The 24,611-nt window shown below is 46.5% G+C and overlaps 1 protein-coding gene across 2 annotated transcripts; it reads left to right on the top strand.

Moving 5' to 3' along the window:
* The first annotated feature begins 1,102 nt into the window (after positions 1-1,102).
* atp8b3 (ATPase phospholipid transporting 8B3) lies at positions 1,103-23,773 on the top strand. Of its 2 annotated transcripts, XM_030373165.1 has the most exons (29): positions 1,103-3,489; positions 3,672-3,915; positions 4,305-4,371; positions 6,259-6,350; positions 6,949-7,062; positions 8,852-8,950; positions 9,674-9,735; positions 10,318-10,390; positions 10,693-10,763; positions 10,942-11,033; positions 11,270-11,428; positions 14,511-14,599; positions 15,318-15,511; positions 15,828-16,036; positions 16,547-16,578; positions 16,791-16,947; positions 17,272-17,460; positions 17,900-18,012; positions 18,582-18,749; positions 19,194-19,305; positions 19,457-19,532; positions 19,745-19,868; positions 20,336-20,522; positions 20,633-20,856; positions 20,964-21,047; positions 21,376-21,600; positions 22,076-22,214; positions 22,725-22,855; positions 23,276-23,773. In XM_030373165.1, exons 3-29 carry the CDS (start codon positions 4,338-4,340, stop codon positions 23,546-23,548), a joined length of 3,522 nt encoding a protein of 1,173 aa, XP_030229025.1. In that variant the 5' UTR covers positions 1,103-3,489; positions 3,672-3,915; positions 4,305-4,337; the 3' UTR covers positions 23,549-23,773. The 2 variants fall into 2 exon arrangements, with proteins under 2 accessions (XP_030229025.1, XP_030229026.1); XM_030373166.1 differs by lacking the exon at positions 1,103-3,489 and having other exon boundaries at positions 3,617-3,915.
* The last annotated feature ends 838 nt before the right edge of the window (positions 23,774-24,611 follow it).

Raw genomic sequence — 24,611 nt, 5'->3', positions numbered from 1 at the left:
TTAACTCGATTATATTTCTCGTTCAACTTTTACTTTTCATGTCTAACTAATATCTTTAATACTTTGTAAAGTATATTTTTTACTATTATTCTGACAATTGGTACTAATTTGTCAATCTAAGTTCCTCTATTTTCCTGTACGACTTTCAATCAGAAACGCTGGGAAATAATTATATTTTTGTAATCATAATTGTATTAACTGCATAAGGCTAGATAAATTAAACTCTTGAGTTTAGCTACAATTTTGGAAAGTGCAGGAGCCTTTTTTTTTTTTAATTATATCTGTTGCAATACATCCTCAAACTTTACCTTCTAATCTACCTTTTCTAAACTAATATTGCGAAAAAAACGAAAAGCTTGCAACATTGCATGACAATCAAAACGAAAGTTACTACTACTTATTACTTTCCGAATAAATTTTCTATGTATTAAAAGTAATTTATGTATTGATATATTTAAAAGAAAAAAAAGAATCAAATTTGCTTCAATTATTATATGCACATACCTGTTCTTAATAGAGAGCCTTGAGCCTGTCTTTGAACGATTAGCTATTTATTTATAAAAGAGCATGACGCGGTCTTGTAGCGCACTGTTCTGAGCTTTTTTTTTATTCGAATTGAACCAATGGGGTTGAATGATTTGTCTTCTTCGTCCCCTACAGTATTGGGACCGTAAAGCGGAAATCAAAATCATGAACGTGGTCACGACCTAACCAACAGGTAATTCAGAAATGACTCAACTGTCCTACTTTCTTTCCAACGCTATTTTGTGGTCGGTTCTGTGCACGACTGGCATTTTGATACCCCAATAGAGATATATTCGCATATATATTCGTATTGAAGGCACTATTAGACGAAGCGAAAAAAACAAATTATATAAGCAATTACCCTTCAGAAATGTTAAAATATTTGTTTATCAAGTAACCACGAAATTGCCTATTGCATTTAATTGTCTGTTATCTTTCACATTTCTGTGAAGGATTTATTAGTAATACATAAATTGAATCTCTTGATGACAAGAGAAAATAAAACAATTTATTATGAATGAATTCAAAATATGCCTATGTATTATCACACATAATAACATTATATTCTCTGACTGAGGCATTATGGGTTTGGTTTTAGCATAATCTTTTTGCCTAATGTGAATCTCGTGATAGATGTTACAGCCACCATTTTGTTCATTGTGTTAAACACCACATCCTCTGTACACCACAATAAGGTGCACCCTGTACACCCTATATGTGTTTTATTTCCATGCAATGCGTTGTGGTGAATCAATGCTGTTTGTGTGCTAAACTCAACGAAAGTTAACCATCATCAGGTAAAGTACCCAAAGGGACTCAAACAGAAGTAGGCCTACCCTAACGTATGCAGAAGAAGGCAACAAGAATGCTTTCCCTTGATGATAATACTTAAATCAAACCCATTTTTCTGTGTTTTTTAAAGTTAATGCCCCACTTTGAGATTGCATCCCTGCCAATCACTAAACAAACGATTCACACTTGATTAAGCAGTAAATAGTTGTCCTTATCACACACACACACATCACACATCACACATCACACAGGCACACAGGCACACAACCACACACACAACCATACATAACCAACCCAGATTCGCTTTACATTAGGCTTTGATCTGAAGTAATAAGAGAACTCCTCTGCAAGCTTACAACAGACTTCAATACACTTTTCTCACATGAAACCCTGACACAGTGAATGATTGCGTTGTGGTGGGTGCCTAGTTGGTAACCATTGTTCAGGAAGTCCAACACAAGCTGTACCGTGTGCGCGTCATCCAATGGGCCCTTTCAGGGGTCAGGATGGTCAGTGTGCGTGGGACGCTGTGATGTCCTCACAGTGGTGTGAAAACAGCTTCTGGTGTTCCTCATGCACACGTACACACAGCAACTCCTCACACTCAGAGAGAGGGACAGAAGTGTGACGAGAGGTTACCACAGATCCTGTGAGATACCAACCATGAGAAAGCGGCATCGTGTGTGTGTGTGTGTGTGTGTGTGTGTGTGTGTGTGTGTGTGTGTGTGTGTGTGTGTGTGTGTGTGTGTGTGTGTGTGTGTGTGTGTGTGTGTGTGTGTGTGTGTGTGTGTGTGTGTGTGTGTGAAGTTCACACCTCAGAGAGGAGAAGCGGATATGGTCGTAATGGCTCAAAAAATAACAGAAAGAAAAGATAGATATTAGGTTTTATCTTTTCATTCTTGTGTTCTTTTTTGAGCACGCAGCTCCCCGAAAGGTTTCAGTTCTCGTTGAAGAGTGTGTCATCATGGACAAGTCAATTCATGTTAACGTTTATTCGATAATCACACTTTTATTCACTTTGGGTTCGTAGCAGGGATCCCATTAATAACACATCATATAGAATACAGTTATTTAAATGTCAAGCAAAGAATTATCAAATCAGCTGTTTTTAATGTCATACATCTGTTTCATTAGAACAGATGTATGACATTAAACATTTAATCTACCAATACAATTTCTGCAGGATTTGTAGTTCTCTTTGTAGAAATGTTGTGTTGTGTGCTCATGTTTAGTTATAAACTATGTGCCAATGATACCACAGTGGTCTGAATCCTCAATGGCTTCCTAGATAAAACACTTTGCGTTCATCTGTTGTGATGTATATTGTCTTTATAACTTAAAATAAGAAACATTTAGAAATGACAGACATGCATAATGACTTCCTTAATCTCAAAACAAATTAACATTGTATTTGTATCACACTTTGAAGTTGTTGCTTTGCTTTCCCGTGAGTTGACTTGTTCGGGTCTTATGTTTAGCTTATGTGTTGCCTCGTACAGAAACACGCTGAATAATATTAAGAACTTGGTTTCACTCCGCAACACGGATGTATGCCGTATGGTTCAAGAGTGCAGCTGAATTTAATGAAGAAACTAATTCCCGTAATTAAAAAATTGTCAGAGCAGATTTATCCTCTAGACAAGGATGAAAAGTCAAAAAGTAAAACGGCATAGTATAAACTAAGTATAAACATGGGTGAGGTTTGGCAACTGACACAGTTAAACTGTGGTGGAGAACCCTGGCCGGTTGGTTGTCCTTATCATCGGATAGCAACCACCATAGAAAAAGCACTAGGTATCCTTCTGTCAAACCGCCCTCCTGCTGCCCAACCTAGCTGTAGAAATAGATACCCAAAGATTGTCAAAGATATGGAGACCCACATGCATGCACACATACCTACAAACGCACTCTCACTCTCCCGCACACGCACGCCTCGTCAGGAATTGCTATGGGGCCGGTCTGGGTGTGGACCCATACCATACTCGCATCCGGAAATAAAACAGACAAGGTAACATAAAACCACATTACGTCGGAATTGAACCGAGCAGGCAGCTGACATCAATTCACAGAATTGTTTTCTTCTTCTTGCGTTGGTCCTTTTTCTCTGATGTGTTCGTGCAATGGATGATGACGTCCAGCAGATGTCATGAGAGGCATAAGAAAAATACAGAGGTCTGAAGCATTGCCTTTATTCAAATGTATCAACACTCAATTGATAATATATGAATGCTTTAATCAGATTTGTATATATTGGATTTGTATATCATGGCCCACCTCCCTCCGAAAGATCCTGGAGGATAGAAACAGTGTTTTTCGTGACATGTGTACTTTGTTCCATTGCTAATCTCCCCAAGGGACCATCTCCTCCAGGGGGAGGAAAGGTGTGTTTGGGGTGTGGCCTCACGGAGGAAGCCACTGAAGGGCAGGGTCGGAGGGAGCCCAGGCCAGGTGCGTGTCTGTGTGTGTGAGCGAGTGAGTGATGTAAAGAGGTTAATGTGCGTCTGTGCTCAGTGTTGACATGCAGCTCGTACCTCGGGTGTGTAACCTGGTGGACGCGGATGCACGGGTGCAGTAGACCCGGCCCTCGCAGGATCTCAGGTGAGCAGAAGGTTTGAATGTCGTTGTTTACTCTGAACAGCCCGTCCTGTTCGGCTGGAATTCATGTCTGCTTGTTAATTTATGAAACATTTAGCTGGATTTGCGATGGTGTGCCTGCAGTCTATTTACTTGCTTATATTTCTACCCAGAGGGGATTTAGTTGCTCAAGATTTCGTGAACTGTGTAGTTAACTGGTGGTTCACATGATAACCTGACATCAATTAATGAGTACAATACTCGTGGACCACTCACACACTTACTCACGTACAAATACACAGACACAGACACAGACACACACACACCACACACACACACACACACACACACACACACACACACACACACACACACACACACACACACACACACCTCTATGTTTTTGTCCTTAGGTTTGTATAATCGTCTTCTCTGTGGCGGACGTCATGGCGATTGGGGACAATACGAAGGCAGACCTGGGTACGTAGCTTCATATTTGCTCTGATGATGATATGTTCAACAGCCATCCCTTCTTTCACTTGTGTGCTTCTACTGGAGCCTGAGGGAACTTTCTGTTTGACTAGTTTACTAACACGACTGATTAATTGCTTGACATGCCGAGATGTAAATCAGCAAATCATATTCAACTCGCCCCCTCTGGCAGTGAATTTGCAACCTACATTGGGCAGTTGGTGAGCCAATGATGACTGTACGAACCTTCCACTGTAGTTCCCCTTTAATTACTGGGATAACATTGCAGGGAGCGCAAGTGATTTATACCGTTCACACTTGCAGCTACGTTCAGCTTTGAGAGTTTAGCGTCTCCTATATAGAGCATACGAACTTCCCGGGGTCGGTAGCTTACCGTAAGTATTAACAGCAAACAGATCCACGAGTTTCCATTATGCGTTTACATGACACTGCACATGCTCAGACTGAGGCGCGTGTCTAGATTGCGGTTCTGTGTGAATGGTTTGAGTTGTGCGAAGAGCAATCTGAATTCTGATCGCTGTGCATCATTTCATAAGTTGCTACGGTTAGTGTCACAGTTTTTTTTAATAATTGATTTGAGCGCAACATTAGCCTTCTTCTCTGTAACTCATTGAAGTGCTCAGTTCCCGGTTGTATTAATGTCTGTGTATGACGCGACTGTCAACTGAACACACATGTAACGTATTGCTTATTGAGCCGGTCCATTCCCATCGGCGGGTCGAAGCAATACAACGTCCACACTGCTCCTGATAACCGGTCATCATCCTCACCATGGGATTCCGCTGGCCTTAAGAATGTAATAATAATAAATCAGTATATTTATATAGCGCTTTTCAATGACCCAAAGACGTTTACAGAAGGGGGGGGGCTTACTCACCACCACCAGTGTGTAGCACCCACCTGGGTGATGCACGGCAGCCAATCTGCACCAGAACGCCCACCACACACCAGCTTGAGGTGCAGACTGAGGGAGTTGATGAGTCAGCCAACTGTACAGGAAGATGATTAGGGGGGCCAGATTGAATGAGCCTGGTTGGGCCAGGACACCGACCGGGGAAACCCCTACTCTTTTCGATAAGTGTCCTGGGATCTTTTATGACCACAGTGAGTCATGTGAAGTGTAAACGCAGAATGGAAACTTTTGATATTGTTGATTTTGTCTATTTGGGCTTACTTGTGTTGGAATAAGACCAATTCACCCTCTCAATGGGTCAACATAGAAAAAGAGCCTGGAGATTAAGTAAGAGTCGATTCTTATTCTTATATTCTTAAAGGGGACATATTATACCACCAGGTGTGAGTGTGATTAACCTTAGAAGCCATTTCGATAGTGTCAGCATACATCTAGGTGGACACGCCCACTAGTGATGTCATATGGGGCAGATTTTCGAAACTGCTTGTAAGGCTAATCACACTCACACCTGGTGGTGTTATGTCCCCTTTAAGGATAATAACGCTTACCTATACAGAGCGGTAAGTGACGTCATGTCGGGCGCGTCTGGGTTAGGCAGATCCAACACAGTAATGTGAACCTGCAATCCATGCAGCATGATCCAGTTTCAGCTGTTTTTATTATTATTATTCAATGTAATATGTTAGGACAGAATGACCCGTTATACTGCATATTTCATCAGTAACAGTGTTTACTTTGACGCTAGATTATTATTATTTTTTCTTCTAGAAGTCACATACTCAGTGTGACCGCGCACACAAAAAAACAACCTGAAAACACTTTGTAACTAATCCCATTGGACAATGTACAAACAGAAAGACCAGACGGTTATACTGCCCATTTCACAAGTCACTGTGTTCAACATGTGATGGCGTATATCTGTCGGGAGCCACTGCCTCTGACCTGGGGCCTCTGTCTGACAGAGCTGACCTGGGAGGTGAGGGCCAACTGCCGCCAGCGCTATGCCCGCGGCCGCCGGAGGTCCTTCCTGTGCTTCCGCTGGGGCCAGTACGCGGTAAGGCTCTCGGCGGACATGGTAACCTGACCCACTAGACTAGTTGGCACGCTCAGGGACCCAGGAACTGCTTAATTGGGACATCTCCTCTCTCCCTTGTGCAACCCCCTCTCTCTCTGTCTCTGTCTCTGTGTGTCTGTCTGTAATTCTGTATTTCTCTGTCTGTGATTCTGTATCTCTCTCTCTGTCTGTGTCTGTCTGTGATTCTGTATCTCTCTCTCTCTCTCTCTCTCTCTCTCTCTCTCTCTCTCTCTCTCTCTCTCTCTCTCTCTCTCTCTCTCTCTCTCTCTCTCTCTCTCTCTCTCTCTCTCTCTCTCTCTCTCTCTCTCTCTCTCTCTCTCTCTGTGTCTGTCTATAATTCTGTATTCCTCTCCTTATGTGTACCTCTCTGTATGTTTCCATCTCCTTCTATCTATTTCTCTGAACGTTTCTCTTTTTTCTCTTCTTCTCTTCCATCTCCCTCTCTGTATCGTTCTTTCTCTCTCCGTCTCTCTCTGTTGTATCTCTTCATCTCTCTCTAACCCTCTCTCTCACGGCCTACCCCAATGAAGCCATTCTTTCTCTTCCCTGGAACCCGGACCAACTGCCGGGTTGCCAGGACAACACTGTGCGCAGCTATAAGTACTCCCTGCTGACCTTCCTGCCCCTGACGCTGTTTGAGCAGTTCCACCGTGTTGCCAACATCTACTACCTCCTCATCGTGGTGATGCAGGTGAGACCAGTGGGGCGGCCAGGGGAATAAGGTAAACTCTACAAGGTGTTTCCAGAAGAAAGCAACAAGGCTGGTTACATATACACCTGCCCTTGTTTATCCTTGATGCCTTGGCGACAACACAATAGACACGGACAATGACCAGTGAATGATTACCGCCTGGACTCTAATTTATACCTTACAAACTGTTAACTCTTCTCCATTACTTGTGAGTTGTGTTTCCTGTATTGTTGACAAACTCAAAGAGGCAACCCACATTCCATAACCACAGCAGTGTCCGAGTTTCTGCTTTAGATAGTCTCTCTGAGTAAAAAAAGAGTATAAATAACCCTGTTGTCGTTGGCTTCTAATATTTGAACTATGATAAGCCAGTCAAAGTAAACTATGTTGCACACCCCAAGTATTTTGCTTAAGTCGATGAAAGAAAGTGAATGAGACCCAGAGAAACACGCGTTCTAATGTTTAATAGGCCTATGCATATATATCACAAACATTTAATGAGCATTTTATAATATAGAAATATAAGCTCTGTTTATAACAGCTAAACAAAATAAGGAATCAAGCCTCTCTGTCCATTCCATAGACATTCCCCTGATGGAAGGATAATATGAGAGACTGATAAGAGTGTGTGTGTTGGGGAGGGCCCCCACTTTGAGGCTCACCTGGCTGGGACTTGTTTGATGGAGGGGGGCCCTTTTTACTCTTTGTCTCCGCTCTCTTTACTTCCTCTTGTACTCTACTTCCTCTTACCACTCATGCTTTTCTCTTCTGAAAGTGAACAGGTGTACGCTGTGGTTATGTCTACATCGTAGTGTTGTCTGTGGGTGTTTTCGCTGAATTCGAAACAGAACTTCAATGTCAAGGGTCAGAGTGCATCAGGTTCCACTCACAAATAAAACACTTATTCATGTCACAAAAATCATGCTTGCATTTCAATGAAGTCTACCTTTGGGCATTTGACACAGAAAAATGAAAACATGAAATGGTTTGGACTACTATAATTATTTCATATGAATCAATTGTTCAACCGGGTTACCAATCACGTTGCTTTTCTCTTCCATGATATCATGATCATCATCTCCATCCTAGTGGCCTTTCCATCTTAGTTTCCGATGTGTGTGTTGTCTTTGCATTCACCGTCAAATTTTACATTTCAGGGCATTTAGCAGATGCTTTTATCCAAGGCGACTTACAACGGTTAATACTAGTGCTGTCAAGCGATTAATATATTTAATTGCAATTAATCGCATTAATGTCACAATTTTTTTTCTATGCTAAATATCCCTTGATTTCTTTGTCCCATTAATTGTTCTCATTTTAATGCTCTTATCAACATGGAGAAGTGCATCGGCTTGCCTTGTGCAAATGTTTTTTTATTGATAACAACATTGTCATATACTGATCAAAACAGGACGATACAAAAAAAATGCCTATAGTGCAATTAAACGATGAACATACAAACATAATGCCTTGAACAGAGCAGTCAGGCTACTGCTTCTTTGTTTTGAACCAAAGAAAAAAAAAAAGAAATTGCGTTAATCGCGCGATAAAAAAATTAACACCGTTAAAATTGTTTTGCGTTAACGCCGTTAATAACGCGTTTAACTGACAGCACTAGTTAATACACACATTGACGGCGGAGTCAGCAATGCAAGGCGACAGCCGGCTCGTCAGGAGCAGTTAGGATGATGTGTCTTGCTCAGGGACACCTCGACACGCGCTAGGACACAAGTCAACCTGCTCTACCTCCTGAGCTGAGGCGTTCCTAAGTGTCGCTAACTGTTTACAGGCGATTCCCGCCATCGCCTCACTCCGCTGGTACACCAACGCCATCCCGCTCATCCTGGTCTTGACCGTCCGAGGGCTGAAGGACTTGGCCACCGACCTGGTGAGACTCCCACTTCATGTGGTGTGTGTGCGTTTGTGTACATGTGTGCGTTTGTTTACGTGTGTGTGTTTTGTATGAATATCCAGACACGTATGTCTGAACATGCATCCGCGTTCTACATGTACTCACACTCTCGTTCCTGATTCCTTTCCTTGGTTCCTTTCCTCCTCCATTGTCCTCATTGACTCCTCGTCCTCTCATTGATGAACCAGTCATCCTAGTAGCATTCATTTTCTCTCCCATCATTAAAGCTTTTCCTTTTAGGTGTGTGTGTGTGTGTGTGTGTGTGTGTGTGTGTGTGTGTGTGTGTGTGTGTGTGTGTGTGTGTGTGTGTGTGTGTGTGTGTGTGTGTGTGTGTGTGTGTGTGTGTGTGTCGCTTTGCATGGAGAGTTCTCTGGTTAAGTGCACCACTGAGTTACGGTCGTTAACAGCTCTGGCTGAAGCGCTTGCTTGACCCCTCTCTATTGACTAATCATTTAGTGGGGGGGCGTAAATCTCCCCGCGGGTGTCACTGCAGAGCCCCATAATGGCATTCCCCATCCTCTCCCTTCTCCTGCTCAACCTTTCACGGCCGTCCTCACCCCCACTTACACTTGCTTCTTGCCTTCCTCCCTTTATCACTCTCTCTCGCTCTCACTCTCACTCTCTCTCTTTTATTTTTTAGATGTATACACTGTCTTTGTTTATCAATCCCCGTCCCCTTATCCACCACCCCCCACCCAGGCCCGGAGGAAGAGTGACTCCCAGATCAACTCCCGGGCCAGCGACGTGCTCGACTCGACGAGGTGAGGGGAAAGGCGCTCTGCTACCAGCACTCCTCCCCACAGCCACTGCCCGGGAAACACGTCCTTAATGAAGCTCTAATGAAGTGTGAATGAGCCAATCCCCAGACGGTCTCCCTTGGATACCGGCTGAAAAAGCGCTGTGTCATTCCCCGCGTTATAATGTGTCACAGAAGCTTTGGTATTGTAGCGGCGGAGGGGGTGTTGTTAGTGCTTCTCAGGCCTCGGGGGGCCTGACTGTCTCTCTGTCACACCTACCACTCGGCCTCTGGTTCTCTGTCCCCACACCGCTTTGCATGCTGGGGGGAGAACCGGTAACGCCGGAGTTGGCACATTCAGGGAAGAACTACAAGGGCCGCCCTTGCAGTAGACTTTTTGCGTCAATCCATTCATATTAAAATCACTAATACCTTTTTTAATGAAATATAATTATCAGCCAGGACCCCAGAAAATAATATATAACAAATATTGGCTTTGTGTTCCAATCCCATTTCACCCCGTTGACCAACGCGGTGTCTGTTTAACAGAGCAAGGCTGTGGATACTCTCTCCAGAATGTGTTCTTTCTTCTCCCTGTCATGTCAAGCTTCTGCACAGTGCAGTGGAAAGACCTCTGCGTGGGAGACGTGGTGCGGATCCACAAAGACCAGCCCGTCCCTGTGAGCATACTTCCTAAACCTCGTACCTTCTCGCTCACAAAACACTGTAACTGGGTCATTTCTACCCAGTAGTTCTTGGTTCTCGATTAGTTCTTCCCAGTAACTTAACCTGAAACACAGACCGCTTCGACTCAAATACTGTACGAAGGGGGATTCAAGTTGCATTATTCATTTGAATTACTTCTTACTAGAGAGTGCCATTTTGAATGGCCCTTTTCAATACTGGACTAAATCACTTAGCTGGATCAATGGTGTTTTATAATTACACGTTCTCTCTCGCTTGTATTTCCCCCTGATGCTAGGCGGACCTCCTGCTTCTCTGCAGCTCAGAAGAGTACAGCCTATGCTATGTGGAGACTGCGGATATCGACGGGTACCATGTAGCATCACGTAGCTACTTAGCGTAGCCACTTGGGGTTAACACACACATCGACATCAAAAAGATTGAAGGAAATGCGACGGCAGCCAAAACGATGATAATATGGGCAGGGTTTTGCACTTAGAAAAAAATAAATGATAAAAAATGATGTGTGAATGTGTATTGTCCACAGAGAGACCAACCTGAAGTACAAACAAGCCCTGTCCATCACACACAACGAGCTGACCAGTGAGCCCTCTGAGAAAAGCCTTGCTGACTTTGATGGTATGTTGTTTGTAGTCTTGCACTTTCCATGCTATTATTCCAATTTATTGGAAAGTGTTATTCAAACCGGATTGTTTGGCCCAATCCCATTTCTACGCCTTACCCCTTCCTCCTCCCCCCTCCCCCTTCCCCCACCCGTCCTGTTGGCTGACGTGTTACAAAGATCCTTTCATTGTCGACGGGTCGTTCACCATGACAACCTCTGCCCCCTGCCCCCTGCCCTGCCGTACGTACAGGGGTGGTGTGGTGCGAGCGCCCCAACAACCGCCTCTACGCCTTCAGGGGCCACCTGCGATGGCACGGAGAGGATCACGTGCTGAACAACGACCACATCCTGCTCCGAGGAACCGTGCTGCGCAACACGCAGGTCGCCTACGGCCTGATGATATACGCAGGTACGGCGTGGGGGTCACATCGGAACCTCACCTCAGAAACAGCAAGCCTAGTGTGTTGGCTCAACTTCTGAGGGTGAAATGGAGCAGAGCCAGGGCCGGAAACCAGGAATTGAACGAGGCAGAGTCAAGCCTGTTTTCCTTTTTCGTTCCGGAGGTATTCCGACCAAGAGAATGTCATTCGACTGACTGGATAAATCTTTCAGAGTTCGATTTCTTTAAGTGTATTGCTACAGTGGCCAGTCTACACGGTGTCGTAGAGGTTCTTTTTTTTTTTTAAGATTACTACGAAGTAAACTGCCCAGTTTCTGTTCACCAATTTTCACTGACAGATCCTGGCCTCAAGCAACATGATCGTTCGACCTGTTCAACGTGAATTAAACTTTAAATCTCTTATCAAATTGTGTATTGAAAACGGTCCGTGAGATAGTGATGCAGAGAGAAGTTTTCTTAACAGATAGGAACGGTTGAATATATACAGAGTGTACATCTAGAGATGGTTTACAATACAGGAAGGCTAGATTGACAGGTTCTCGTCTAGATGGACTCTCTTGCGGAGGCGATGTCTTGTACGAAACCTGTAGCAAGTGATGTGATGCGATGAGATCTCTGGTAAACTTCCCCTACGTATACATAGGCTATACATAGGGCCCTTTGTGTAAACAGATTCGTTTTAAAATCTAGATACAATGTAGTTCAAAAAGCGTTGTACAATCTACGTATTTTTCTGATGTTAACACGGTCCAGGGTTGTGGCAGCAGGATTTACAACGCAGAAGTTGTTATTATTATCTCTGTATATCTTTTGTTAATTCTGAAATACATTCCTGTTCATACTAATATGGGGTGATGGTAGCTGTCGTAGGGTTAGGGCGTGGAGGCTGATCAAATCTCCCCATCAATGTTAACACCTTCAAATCGTGAGAGGCTACAAAGGGATCCTGTCGGCCTATAGTACAAAGTGGGGAGTGTAAGGGGATCAATTTCATCCTGTCTGCCTGGGAACCTAAGGTATGCAAAATGAGGAACATTTTAGGTCACATTAGATATATAGCAATTTATAGTCCCCAAAGAGGAAATCCAGACAGACCCGAAGGACGCTTTTCTCGTTCATCCTCTACCTACTTCAGCTGCATATTTATAAGACCGATTATTCATTCTATAAATTATACTAATGAAGGACATCACCTATTCCCGCCTCTGCGGTCTCCTGTAAAGGCATCCTAAGTTCCTAATTGGCCGCCACAGACATTCTCTGCCCGTGTATTTTAAGTGTTCATTGATCCAATATTACTGGATCTGTGTCATGTATTCCACCATGATGACCCTTTCAGTTCTGGTAAAGCCGATCAATAGATCAACTACATGCAGAGATGGCTTTTATGCCATTCATTGGAAACTATGTATTGGCATGACCCCTAGTTCAGCCCTATAACTCGAACCCTGATCACACATCCTGTTTTGAACTGCTCATGACCAAGGTTGACTATTGCATTAAGATCTGAAGATAATCGTATCCTGCCTATTCTCAGGTAGTCTCACTGGCCCCAATATTGTTTGTGTAGAAATGGTAAAGGTGTGATGCCGATATAAACAGACCGCCATGAAGTGTTGTAATGCAGCTACTGTTCAAAATTCAGTTTTTGGAGGATTTCTACCTCACACGACACACAGATAATTAATAATGAGCCATTTTATTCATTACCATCAAGGACGCCATGTTATTCGCCAGGGTTTAAGTGAGTTCTGCTGCAGATGATGGATGTGGGGGTTGGGGTAGGGGGGTAGGGGGGGGGGGGGGGGGGGAGGTGTTTGGAATCTCTCAGTAGCTTGCAGAGGATTTACACCAAATCCCGGCATAAGACAAAAGAGCACTTCATTGATTTCCATAGGGAAATCATCTAATGAATAACCCCCACCCCTCCCCCTACTCCCCTCTGAGGTCAGAGGTCATGGTCAGACACCCAACAACCTCTTGGAGTTCTCTGGACGGATTCCCCCCCTCAAGGGCGGCAGAAGTGGGCCGTCCCTCCCCCAGTGGTAGTGGGCGCGGTGGTCTCATGCGATGGTGTCGGTTGTACCGTGGTCTCACACGATGGTGTCGGTTGTACCGTGGTCTCACACGATGGTGTCGGTTGTACCGTGGTCTCACGCGATGGTGTCGGTTGTACCGTGGTCTCATGCGATGGTGTCGGTTGTACCGTGGTCTCATGCGATGGTGTCGGTTGTACCGTGGTCTCATGCGATGGTGTCTGTTGTACCGTGGTCTCATGCGATGGTGTCGGTTGTACCGTGGTCTCATGCGATGGTGTCGGTTGTACCGTGGTCTCATGCGATGGTGTCGGTTGTACCGTGGTCTCACACGATGGTGTCGGTTGTACCGTGGTCTCACGCGATGGTGTCGGTTGTACCGTGGTCTCACGCGATGGTGTCGGTTGTACCGTGGTCTCATGCGATGGTGTCGGTTGTACCGTGGTCTCATGCGATGGTGTCGGTTGTACCGTGGTCTCATGCGATGTTGTCGGTTGTACCGTGGTCTCACGCGATGGTGTCGGTTGTACCGTGGTCTCACGCGATGGTGTCGGTTGTACCGTGGTCTCACGCGATGGTGTCGGTTGTACCGTGGTCTCACGCGATGGTGTCGGTTGTACCGTGGTCTCACGCGATGGTGTCGGTTGTACCGTGGTCTCACGCGATGGTGTCGGTTGTACCGTGGTTTCATGCGATGGTTCCGGTTGTACCGTGGTCTCATGCGATGGTGTCGGTTGTACCGTGGTCTCATGCGATGTTGTCGGTTGTACCTCGGTCTCATGCGATGGTGTCGGTTGTACCGTGGTCTCACGCGATGGTGTCGGTTGTACCTTGGTCTCATGCGATGTTGTCGGTTGTACCGTGGTCTCATGCGATGGTGTCGGTTGTACCGTGGTCTCATGCGATGGTGTCGGTTGTACCGTGGTCTCATGCGATGCTGTCGGTTGTACCGTGGTCTCATGCGATGCTGTCGGTTGTACCGTGGTCTCATGCGATGCTGTCGGTTGTACCTCGGTCTCATGCGATGGTGTCGGTGGTGTCCTGTGTGCCACCAGGTGCAGACACTAAGATCCTGAGGAGCTGTGGCAAGCTGAGGGTGAAGTCCACCCACGTGGACCGGCTGCTGAACAAGATGGTGATCGGGGTTAGTTGGCACCCAGCACAGCGTGGGATGACGGGAGGGATGATGTGATTGTATTAGGGCTGGGGAAAGATTCAACGTTTTAATAGCGATTAATCGCATGGTATTGGCGAGTTAACTCGCGATTAATCACACTTTCTTTCACAATTCTTTTTTACATTTTTTAAAAAAAGTGAGATTATCAAATGGAAAGACACATTGTCATTGATACCAAATGTACTTAATATGCGAAAAGTAGACCAAGTGATCTCAAGGGAGTTGTATTGACTCACTCAGTGTGGGTTGAATAGGAAATTTACGGAACACCACAGATTTGGGAATTGTAAACAGTTAGGCAAGGCAAGGCAACTTTATTTATAAAGCAGTTAGTTAAATAATATAATTGTAAACCAAAAGTTGCTAAGTGTAATTAAATTCATATAATTAGCGCCACAGATTTGGGAAAAGTCTCTTACTGCAAGTATAATTTAATGTAACGTGAGTGGAACTAAAACCAAAAATGATTTCTGATATGAATGTTGACACTCCGCGTGCAAAACCTTTCAAAATCAAAGTAAAAATAAATAAATAAGAGAACATGCGTTAATGCGTCAATTTATATTTATCACGTTAAAAAGTGATGGCGTTAACACGTAATTAACGCGTTAACTTGCCCACCCCTAGTTTATATTTATACTCTTTCTATATCCGACCCTGTGTCCACGTGGCCGTGCCTCTCCAGATCTTTGCGTTCGTCCTGCTGACGTCTCTCCTCATGGCGGTGGGTCACGGTGCGTTCGAGAGCCAGGTGTCCCGGTTCATCCCGGCTCTGTCGGCGCTCACGGTGAACGGAGACCCCGTCTACTCTGCCTTCCTCACCTTCTGGAGCTACATCATCGTGCTGAACCCCCTCATCCCCATGGCCCTCTACATCTCGTACGTCCAAGACACACAGACACACTAATACTAACCCCACACACACACACACACACACACACACACACACACACACACACACACACACACACACACACACACACACACACACACACACACACACACACACACACACTAATACTAACTGCATGCACGCACGCACGCACACATACATACAGTACATACATACAAACACACACTAATATTAACTACACACACACACTAATATTAATTACACACACACACACTAATATTAACTCACGCGCACTATAATACCACACAGCGTGTCGATATCGTGGCTGTTTCCCCCCTCCAGGTTCGATGTGATCCATGTGCTGCACAGTCTGTTCATCAACTGGGACGTGGAGATGCGCTGGGAGAAGAAGGACAGCCCGGCCCGCGCCCGCAACACCTCCCTGAACGAGCAGCTGGGCCAGGTGGGCCACCTGCTGAGCGACAAGACGGGCACCCTGACGCAGAACCACCTGCTGTTCAGGCAGTGCTGCATCGCGGGCCGCGTCTACGGTACGACGCCGCCCTAGCAGGCTAGCTCCACTCGGCCCTCTGACCCCAGCCTCGCTCCTTCTGTGGGCGCAAAGGAAGGGGACTTTAGTGTGTTTTTGTAATATTTAATATATATATATATATATATTTGTATGTATGTGTGTGTATAGAATTATTTATTTCTCAATGGGGTAAACAGATTACAAAAACATAATAGAAAACACAAAAACAGAATAAAGTGCCCTTCCATCTACTCTGCTTAATCATGTAGGATAGAACCATCCTCCCAAGAGGCCTACTGTCTCCCTATATTTGCATGATCAGAAATGTCTATTCGATCGGAGCGTTGCAAAACTTGCTAAATCCACAAACTGAGGCATAATCTGATACTCTCTAAACTCTTTCTAAAGTCAGCGAGTCAGTTGTTGTTCTATGGGCTAGATACAACAATGGTGCTTTTGTTTATAATATTCCTGTCCATCCACTCTTTGAGACCTGGAGATTAAGTTGCTGTTTTTGTGTTTGCTGTAGGTGATGCGTCAATTTCCGTCGAGGAAACGCAGGTAATGATCCTCATTGCACTACATCCTCGTTCCAGAGAAACATCCTCCCTTCCTCTTCACACGGCCCCCCTTCGTCCTAAAACAATACTATTTTGCCTGTCCGTCGCAGAAACACAACAACATGGAAACATTCTCTGTTTCAGTGAGCCACTGTGGTTCCTATGGCTATTTGCATAGCTCCCCGCAGCGTCTATTTCCATGTGTGTCCACAGCAAATGGACCTGAGCTGGAACCCATTCGCCAGCGGGCAGCTGTCCATGTGGGCCCCTGAGCTGGTGCAGTTGCTGAGGGCCCGGCAGTGTCCGATCGTCAGCGAGTTCTTCACCGCCCTGGCCCTGTGTCACACCGTCATGCCGGAGCAGAGCAAAGGTTTGTGTTCACAGCGACATTGGCCCCGCATCTCTGGCACAGGTGGGCTCACGTCACCGTGTGTGTGTGTGTGTGTGTGTGTGTGTGTGTGTGTGTGTGTGTGTGTGTGTGTGTGTGTGTGTGTGTGTGTGTGTGTGTGTGTGTGTGTGTGTGTGTGTGTGTGTGTGTGTGTGTGTGTGTGTGAATTTGACTGAAACCCGGTGAAAGAACACTTTCACTGGGTTTTCACACTGAAACAGTGTGTCTGCGCTTGTGTACTTCAGTGTTTCTGTCTTGTCCAGCGTCTCTTGTGTCTATGCACCGTGTGGTGTGGTGTTACCGTAGGTGCCCTGCTGTACAAGGCCTCCTCCCCCGACGAAGAGGCTCTGGTGGGGGCGGCCCGCGACCTGGGCTGGGTCTTCCACTCCAGGAGACGGGACAACCTGACCTTGCTGGAGCTGGGGGTCACCCGGGAGTACCAGCTGCTGGCCACGCTGGAGTTCACCAGCCAGAGGAGACGCATGTCCATCCTGGGTGGGTGAACCCCGCCCCCACACCCACGTCACGCTAACGCTAATGCTAATTCGGAGGGCTCCCAGCGTTCACTCTGAAACTGATTAGTCTGTTACGTACCTCTCTGTGCGTCGCTGATTGGGTCCGCCCACAGGAGAATCTCATCTCACCTTTGACCCCTGGTTTTGCTTACTGACCGTTCCTACCCCCCCCCCCCACCCACCCACGTAACCCCGTCCTCCTCTGGAGTGCTATTGGAGGAGGAATACATTATGGTGATCGTACCATGTGTTTCTCCTGGCTTGGTGTGCAGGAGGAGATGTTTAACTAGGGGTGTGTGTGTGTGTGTGTGTGTGTGTGTGTGTGTGTGTGTGTGTGTGTGTGTGTGTGTGTGTGTGTGTGTGTGTGTGTGTGTGTGTGTGTGTGTGTGTGTGTGTGTGTGTGTGTGTGTGTGTGTCAGTGAGGGACCCAGAGGGGGGTCTAAAGCTGTACTGTAAGGGGGCTGACATGGTGATCCTGGAGAGGCTGCAGGCCGGCTGTCCCTGCCTGGAGAGCACCGAGAGAGCCCTGGAGGTGAGCCGTAGAGCACGGAGAGAGACCGCCTCCCACGGGATGAGCCAGGCTCTGACTGGGCCTAATGGGGCTTTTATCCACTCAAACAGGGAGATCATATAGGGGTTAAGATCTAGCCTTTTATTAAAGATTGATATGTTGGGCATCTTCTGGTTTGGGCCATTTGTACTAACCTTTCCTAATAACTGAGTGATCATGTTTATGATAGGTCTTGTACATTACGTGCTTTGTGTGCATACAGCGTGCCACAGGGTTTCTCATGCGAGACATGGCATGCCACTTTTTTGACAAGCATAGGTTATGCTTTTAGCTTCCTCTCTCGGCAGCACAAAATGGAATAATAAAATCCCATGATGCATTCCGATGTAAAAGCCCTACTGACGATTAAACAAGCTAACCACTGGCTGTTGTCCTCACAGTCGCGTTCCCACGTAGACGTCGGTCTGACAGCGCCATCCTCCCATCCACCACAGCCATGCATACGTTGGCAAACATCATCAGCCCGGATAAGGAGCCAGACGGCTCATCCACAAGATAATGTAATAACATCAACGTCGTTTGTGTCCCAGTCGTTCGCCCAGACGTGTCTGAGGACGCTGTGCGTGGCGGTCCGGTGCGTTCCCGAGGAACTGTGGGAATGCTGGAGTAAGGTCCTGACCGACGCTGCAACCATGGCGACCGGCGAGCGTGACGCGGTACTGGAAGCGCTCCACGGCGACATGGAGAGCCAGCTGCTGGTGGGTTCATGTGCAAATGAACCGATGGACCGACATGAGTAACCGGTCTAAGATATTCTCTGCGGTTTCATAGTATGTTTCTTATGTGAATATATTATGTTCACATATTATATTTTAAATAAGAAACATCCCCCGACCTCATGTATGTTTCCTCTTTGTGTTTTTCCTGTTGTTCATGTTAGTGCTGTGTTTTGTCCTCCATCTTGAATGTGAACATTTTTCATAAAATAAAAAAAGCTAAAAAAATTGTATTACTCTCTGCAGTTAGCCGATTAACGGTTAGCTGTTGAAATCCCCGATCCCCGAAAGCAAATTAGAGGAAGCCCCATAACCCCAATCCCACCTTATCACCAAGTCTCTGCTGAATGACTAAATAGATAAAAAATACGATACACCTCCTATGCAGCGAGGACGTCTGTGACCCTGTGGTGTCCCTCTGTGCAGTTGCTAGGGGCAACAGCCATCGAGGACCGGCTGCAGGAGGGCGTGCCCGACACCATCGCGTTGCTCAGAGAGGCGGGCCTCAAAATATGGGTGCTCACAGGGGACAAAACAGGTATTGTGAGTTTTCGAGTCAAAGAGGAAGCTCGGATGTCTCGCCTGCCGTGCTTTATATAGAGGAAGTCTCGCATGTCTGAGCAAACAAAGTCTTCTTGTTTCCCTCGCTCACGTTCCCACACCTCCCCCGTCTCTGCTCCCCCTTTCAGAGACTGCAGTGAACATCGGATACTTCTCCAAACTGCTGGATCCTGATACATGCTTGCTAGGAGGGCAGGAACTGAGGTGATACACGCACACGCACGCACACACGCACGTGCACACACACACAGACACACACAGACAGACACACACACACAGACACAGAGACACTCACACACACACGCAGAGACACACATACACACACACGCAATTAACACACGCATAATATACACACGCACAATTAATGAAACACACACACAACACACCCTCTGATCTCTGTCCGTCCGTCCCTGCAGAGAGGTCCTCCGGTCTGCGGACCCGGGCTACAGCGCGTCCTCGTCCAGACAGGGGAACGCCTGGTGCGTCAACATGAAGACGGCCAGGGCCAAGACGGCTCTAGTGATCTCTGGACCCGAGCTGGTAGACGTCTCAGCCATAAATACTCCTCTAGGCCTAAAAAAATGTTTTGTTTGGTTCCGGTTTCCGACCGACCCTGTCAATTTATGTGCGACCCAAATTATTTTATGAGCTTTATAAAAAAATAAAAAAAAACTTTATTTTTTATTTTTTTAATGCAAACTATAATTACGTTTTGGTACAGCACCTCTTCATTCTGCACAAGGATGAGTGAATTTTCTCGTTTTTAAATGAAAACAACCTACCTATCATTCGCTGCCGCTGGAAAAAATTAAATAAAAAAATAAAAAATTTTGAAAGAACCAAACTTTTTTTTTTTTAGGCCCTATGTAGATGTATATCGGTCAGAGAGAGAGAATATTTACATCTGGTCTAAGTAGATGCTTTTATCCGAAGCGACTTACAGGCTTAGTTGTATTTTTTGGTAGTTTCTTCGTTTTGCTCACTCTGTCGTGTCTCTCGCGCGCCAGGCAGAGTTTGTCCAGGAGCCAGGCATGGGGGCCAAGCTGATAGGGCTGGCCGCCCAGTGCCAGTCGGTATTGTGCTGCCGCGTGACGCCGGGACAGAAGGCGGACATCGTCACGCTGATCAGGAAGTACTCCAGCTCCATCACCATGGCCATCGGCGACGGCGCCAACGACGTCAACATGATCAAGAGTGAGGAGGAGGCTGATTGGTCGATGCTCATAAATACCGTCAGATCTCGGTTTTGGGTTGACTCCGCCTTCGCCTCACGTTTCCTTTGACTTCCTGTTTCCCTCCGCCAGCTGCTCATATCGGCGTGGGGATCGCAGGCGTCGAGGGGGGCCAGGCGGTGCAGAACGCAGACTTCTCATTGGCCCAGTTCAGATTCCTACAGCGTCTCCTATTGGTCCACGGCCGCTGGTCGTACCGCCGCATCACCTTCTTCGTGCTCTTCTTCATCCACAAGACCTGCAACTTCGCGCTGGTCAACATCTGGTTCGGTTTCTTCAACGGCTTCAGCGCTCAGGTTCGGCCCCGTCCTCCACCACCAAGGCTCCTAATGCTCACTGTTACCTTTCATTCATCCGCCAAAACATCCCATAAACATGAACTCTTGTGTTCCTTTTGCCGCAGTCGATGTATGAGAACTGGTTCATTGCCATGTACACCTCGCTGTACACCTCCATCCCCATCCAGTTGTACGCTTTCTTCGAGCAGGTGAGAGCCGATTCATTTCAACCTCCTTTTATGTAAAGTTCCTTAATCACGTTTTAATGTCTCACATGGCTTCACAGCCACAGGCCCACATCATACAACACACCCTGACTCTTAAGGCCCAATCCCATTTCTCCCCCTTAGCCCTTCCCCTCCCCCTTGTTGTGAAGGGGTAAGGGGAGGGGGTAAGGGGTAGAAATGGGATTGGGCCTTAAAAGCACTCATGGCAAAAAAGTATTTATTATATTTAGATTTGATGGTGATGATTAGTATTATGTTGGGGTTCTGTATTTGTGTGTTGAGTATAACTCCTGTGATTCCCGCTCCTCAGGACGTGAGCGCAGAGAGCAGCCTGAAGAGTCCCGGCCTGTACCGGCCCGGCCCGCTGAACCGCCTCTTCAACCCGCTCACCATCGCCGCCATGCTGGCGCAGACCCTCTTCTCGTCGCTGGTGCTCTTCTTCATCCCCTACGGCGTGTTCCACGACTCGCCCCTGGACTACCAGACCCTGGCCGTCACCGTCAGCATGGCGGACATCTTCTGCGTGGACGCCGAGGTCAGTCCCCGGGGTTTTGTTGGGTTGTTCATCGGTGGATTGTAGAGCGTTGACGATTCATGAGATGGGCTCATACTTTGTTCCTGAATCACAATTACGGAATGAATACGGAATGAATACAGTTGAACGTAGAAAGGTCCTTCCCACTATTAAAGCCCTCACACACGCACACACACACTCTCATACACAAACACACACGCACACAATGACATGCAGTGTCGTCCGTTCCTCTCCACTATCAAAGCCCTATTATTTCTGATCTGTTTTATACTACAACATGAGGCTTACTATTTTCAACCTCAAACCCATTCTGTGTGTTGGGGTGCTTTTGAACGTCTCTGTTCCCCGTGCTGGTGTGTGTGTGTGTGTGTGTGTGTGTGTGTGTGTGTGTGTGTGTGTGTGTGTGTGTGTGTGTGTGTGTGTGTGTGTGTGTGTGTGTGTGTGTCTGTGTGTCTGTGTGTGTGCGCCTGTTCAGTTGTTGCTCCTCACCCGCCACTGGACGGTGTTCAACGCCGTCTTCCTGTGCATCGCGTTCGGCTTCTTCTTCATCGTGACGAGGATCACCCAGCAGCCGCGGCTCTTCCAGCTCGCCCCCGCCGACTACTTCTTCGTCGGTACGCCTCGTACAATCCTTAATATATAATCATATACACAAGACCATTAGTAACCCCCATCAAATGTATGGTACAAACCCCATATCCCATACACTAGCATATTTATGTATTGTATATCTTACAAAATAAGTACTTTCTGTGGTACTTCTCCCCCCTCCCCTCCATTGCAGTCTTGGCTCGTGATCTTTGGTTTCATTCATATCCACCCTCCTGTTAAAATGGTAAACAGACTGCATTTATATAGTGCTTTTCTAGGCAGCGGCCACTCAAAGCGCTTTACAATATGGCCTCACATTCACCCATTCATGCACACATTCACTCTCCCACGCCGGTGTCAACCATGGCAGGCGACAGGTGGAGCCGGGGATGGAACTAGCAACCTTCCGGTTACCAGCCAACCCGCTCTACCTCCTGAGACACATGCCGCCGGTTTCTCTGTCTATACCTCAACCCTCGCTGATGGCGGGAGGGGGGGGGGGTCCTCCCTACTCTGTGTGTACCGCTCCACAGGGGTCTCTGAGAACGCCTTTGCCAACCCCCTGGTGTGGCTGACGGCGTTGCTGGCCGGCGTGACCGCAGCGCTGCCCGCGCTCTTCGTCTTCGTCTTCAACGTCCTCCTCAGCCGCCCGGACACACACAGGGTACGCCCCCTGCACTGTGCACACAGTATAGTATCTACAGTCTCCAGTATGTGTAGAGAGAGAGGCATTCTTCACAATAAGGGTACAGGAATGAATCATTAATTAACATTAGTTAATGCAGTAATGAGCAATATTGTTTAGCGTGAGCAAAGGGGGTTAGGGTTTGTTGGTAAGGGTTATGGGTAACCCTAACTCCAACCCTGTTAAATAATGTAGGCATTGATATTATAATGATGTATTAACACAATAATACCTAAACATGAGCACCATTGCTTAACATAACTACTACAAGTTGACTTTAAAATAACTGAGTTAATTGTTAGTACATGGTTAGTACTAAGCAAGTACTAACACACTCTGGATGTTTGTAACGTAATTTTTACGTTATTCTGGGCTGCCCGCTCGCTGCTGACGACGCAGGTCCACTCCCTCGCTGGTCCCCGGCCCGTGGAGCTGAGGTCGAAGGTCAGGAGGATAGACTCGGGGCGACGCCCTTCCGGCGTGGCGTCTCGGGTGTCGTCGAAGGGGGCCGCCCCGGCCTCTGGGGGGCCCCACCCCCACCCCCACCACCCCCGCGGGCTCCCGCTGCTGGGGGACAGACCCACAGTGGACGGGTCGGGCATCGAGCTCAACGTGCCGTTCATCGGGCAGAAGCTGCTTCCTGCCATCGGGAAAAAGCCCGACCACGACTGAAGAAGGTTTTATTTATTAACTTTTTTTACTTTTATCATTTGGATTTTTATTAAGTCATTTCACATTTATAAGTTCTAATTTTATTTTTATTGTGCTTTCGAATGCGTTGACAATTATCCTTTTTCTACGATAGGGTAGAATATAGATTAGGTTGGAAGTGACACTCGACCAATCTAATGTATACATTTTGTAACTATGTAAATACAGTTATATACAAAACGAAAATGTCTCAGGATTCTATTTTTGTGTGTTTGTGTGTGTGTGTGTGTGTGTGTGTGTGTGTGTGTGTGTGTGTGTGTGTGTGTACGAGCGTGTATACGCATGCGTGGGTATTTAAACATTAATAACCCTATAACCCTAACCCTATACATGCATGCGTGTGTGTGTGTGTGGGTGTGTATACATGCTTGCATGCGTGTGTGTATATCTACACATGCGTGTGTTGGCGTGTGTGCATATCTACATGCATGCATGTATGTGTATATACTGTAGAAATGCATGCCCCTGTGTATATATGTGTGTGTGTGTGTGTGTGTATGTAAATAATGAACATAACATGGATGCTTCAAAGAACAGTCTCAAAGAACACAGGACCAGCCTTCACACGGTTGTTTTACATTGTTTATTTGTTAATTTAGTTCAAAACACGCAATTTTTACCCATATTATCCTTTTAAGTTTTTATTTTTCTGTAACAGTTATTACTCCGATTTTTTTTTCCTTCTCAAACGCTTCGACTAGAGCGAAGCTACGAGTCCCTCACAGGCTCTCCAGCTCCTGCAGAGGGAGGGGGGGAAAAGAGGCTCTCAGAACAGACGCTGTGGGGGCCCTGTGTGGGGGGGGGCCCATGTGGGGGCTGCGTGCACACACACACACGTACACACATACACACGTTAAAAACACTCGCCCTGTGATGTGAGGTCCCTCAGGTCAAGTGGGTTTGAATGTGTGCAACGTGTTTGTTTTGTTGCTCTGTGTGGGTGTGTCTATGGGGTTGTGTGTTTGTTTGTGTGTGTGTGCGTGTGTAGGTTTGGCTGTGTGTGTAGGTTTGAAGTGCAACAGGC

Source organism: Gadus morhua, chromosome 12, assembly GCF_902167405.1.
Source record: "Gadus morhua chromosome 12, gadMor3.0, whole genome shotgun sequence".
NCBI lineage: Eukaryota > Metazoa > Chordata > Actinopteri > Gadiformes > Gadidae > Gadus > Gadus morhua.
This window is presented reverse-complemented; position numbering and strand designations above follow the sequence as displayed.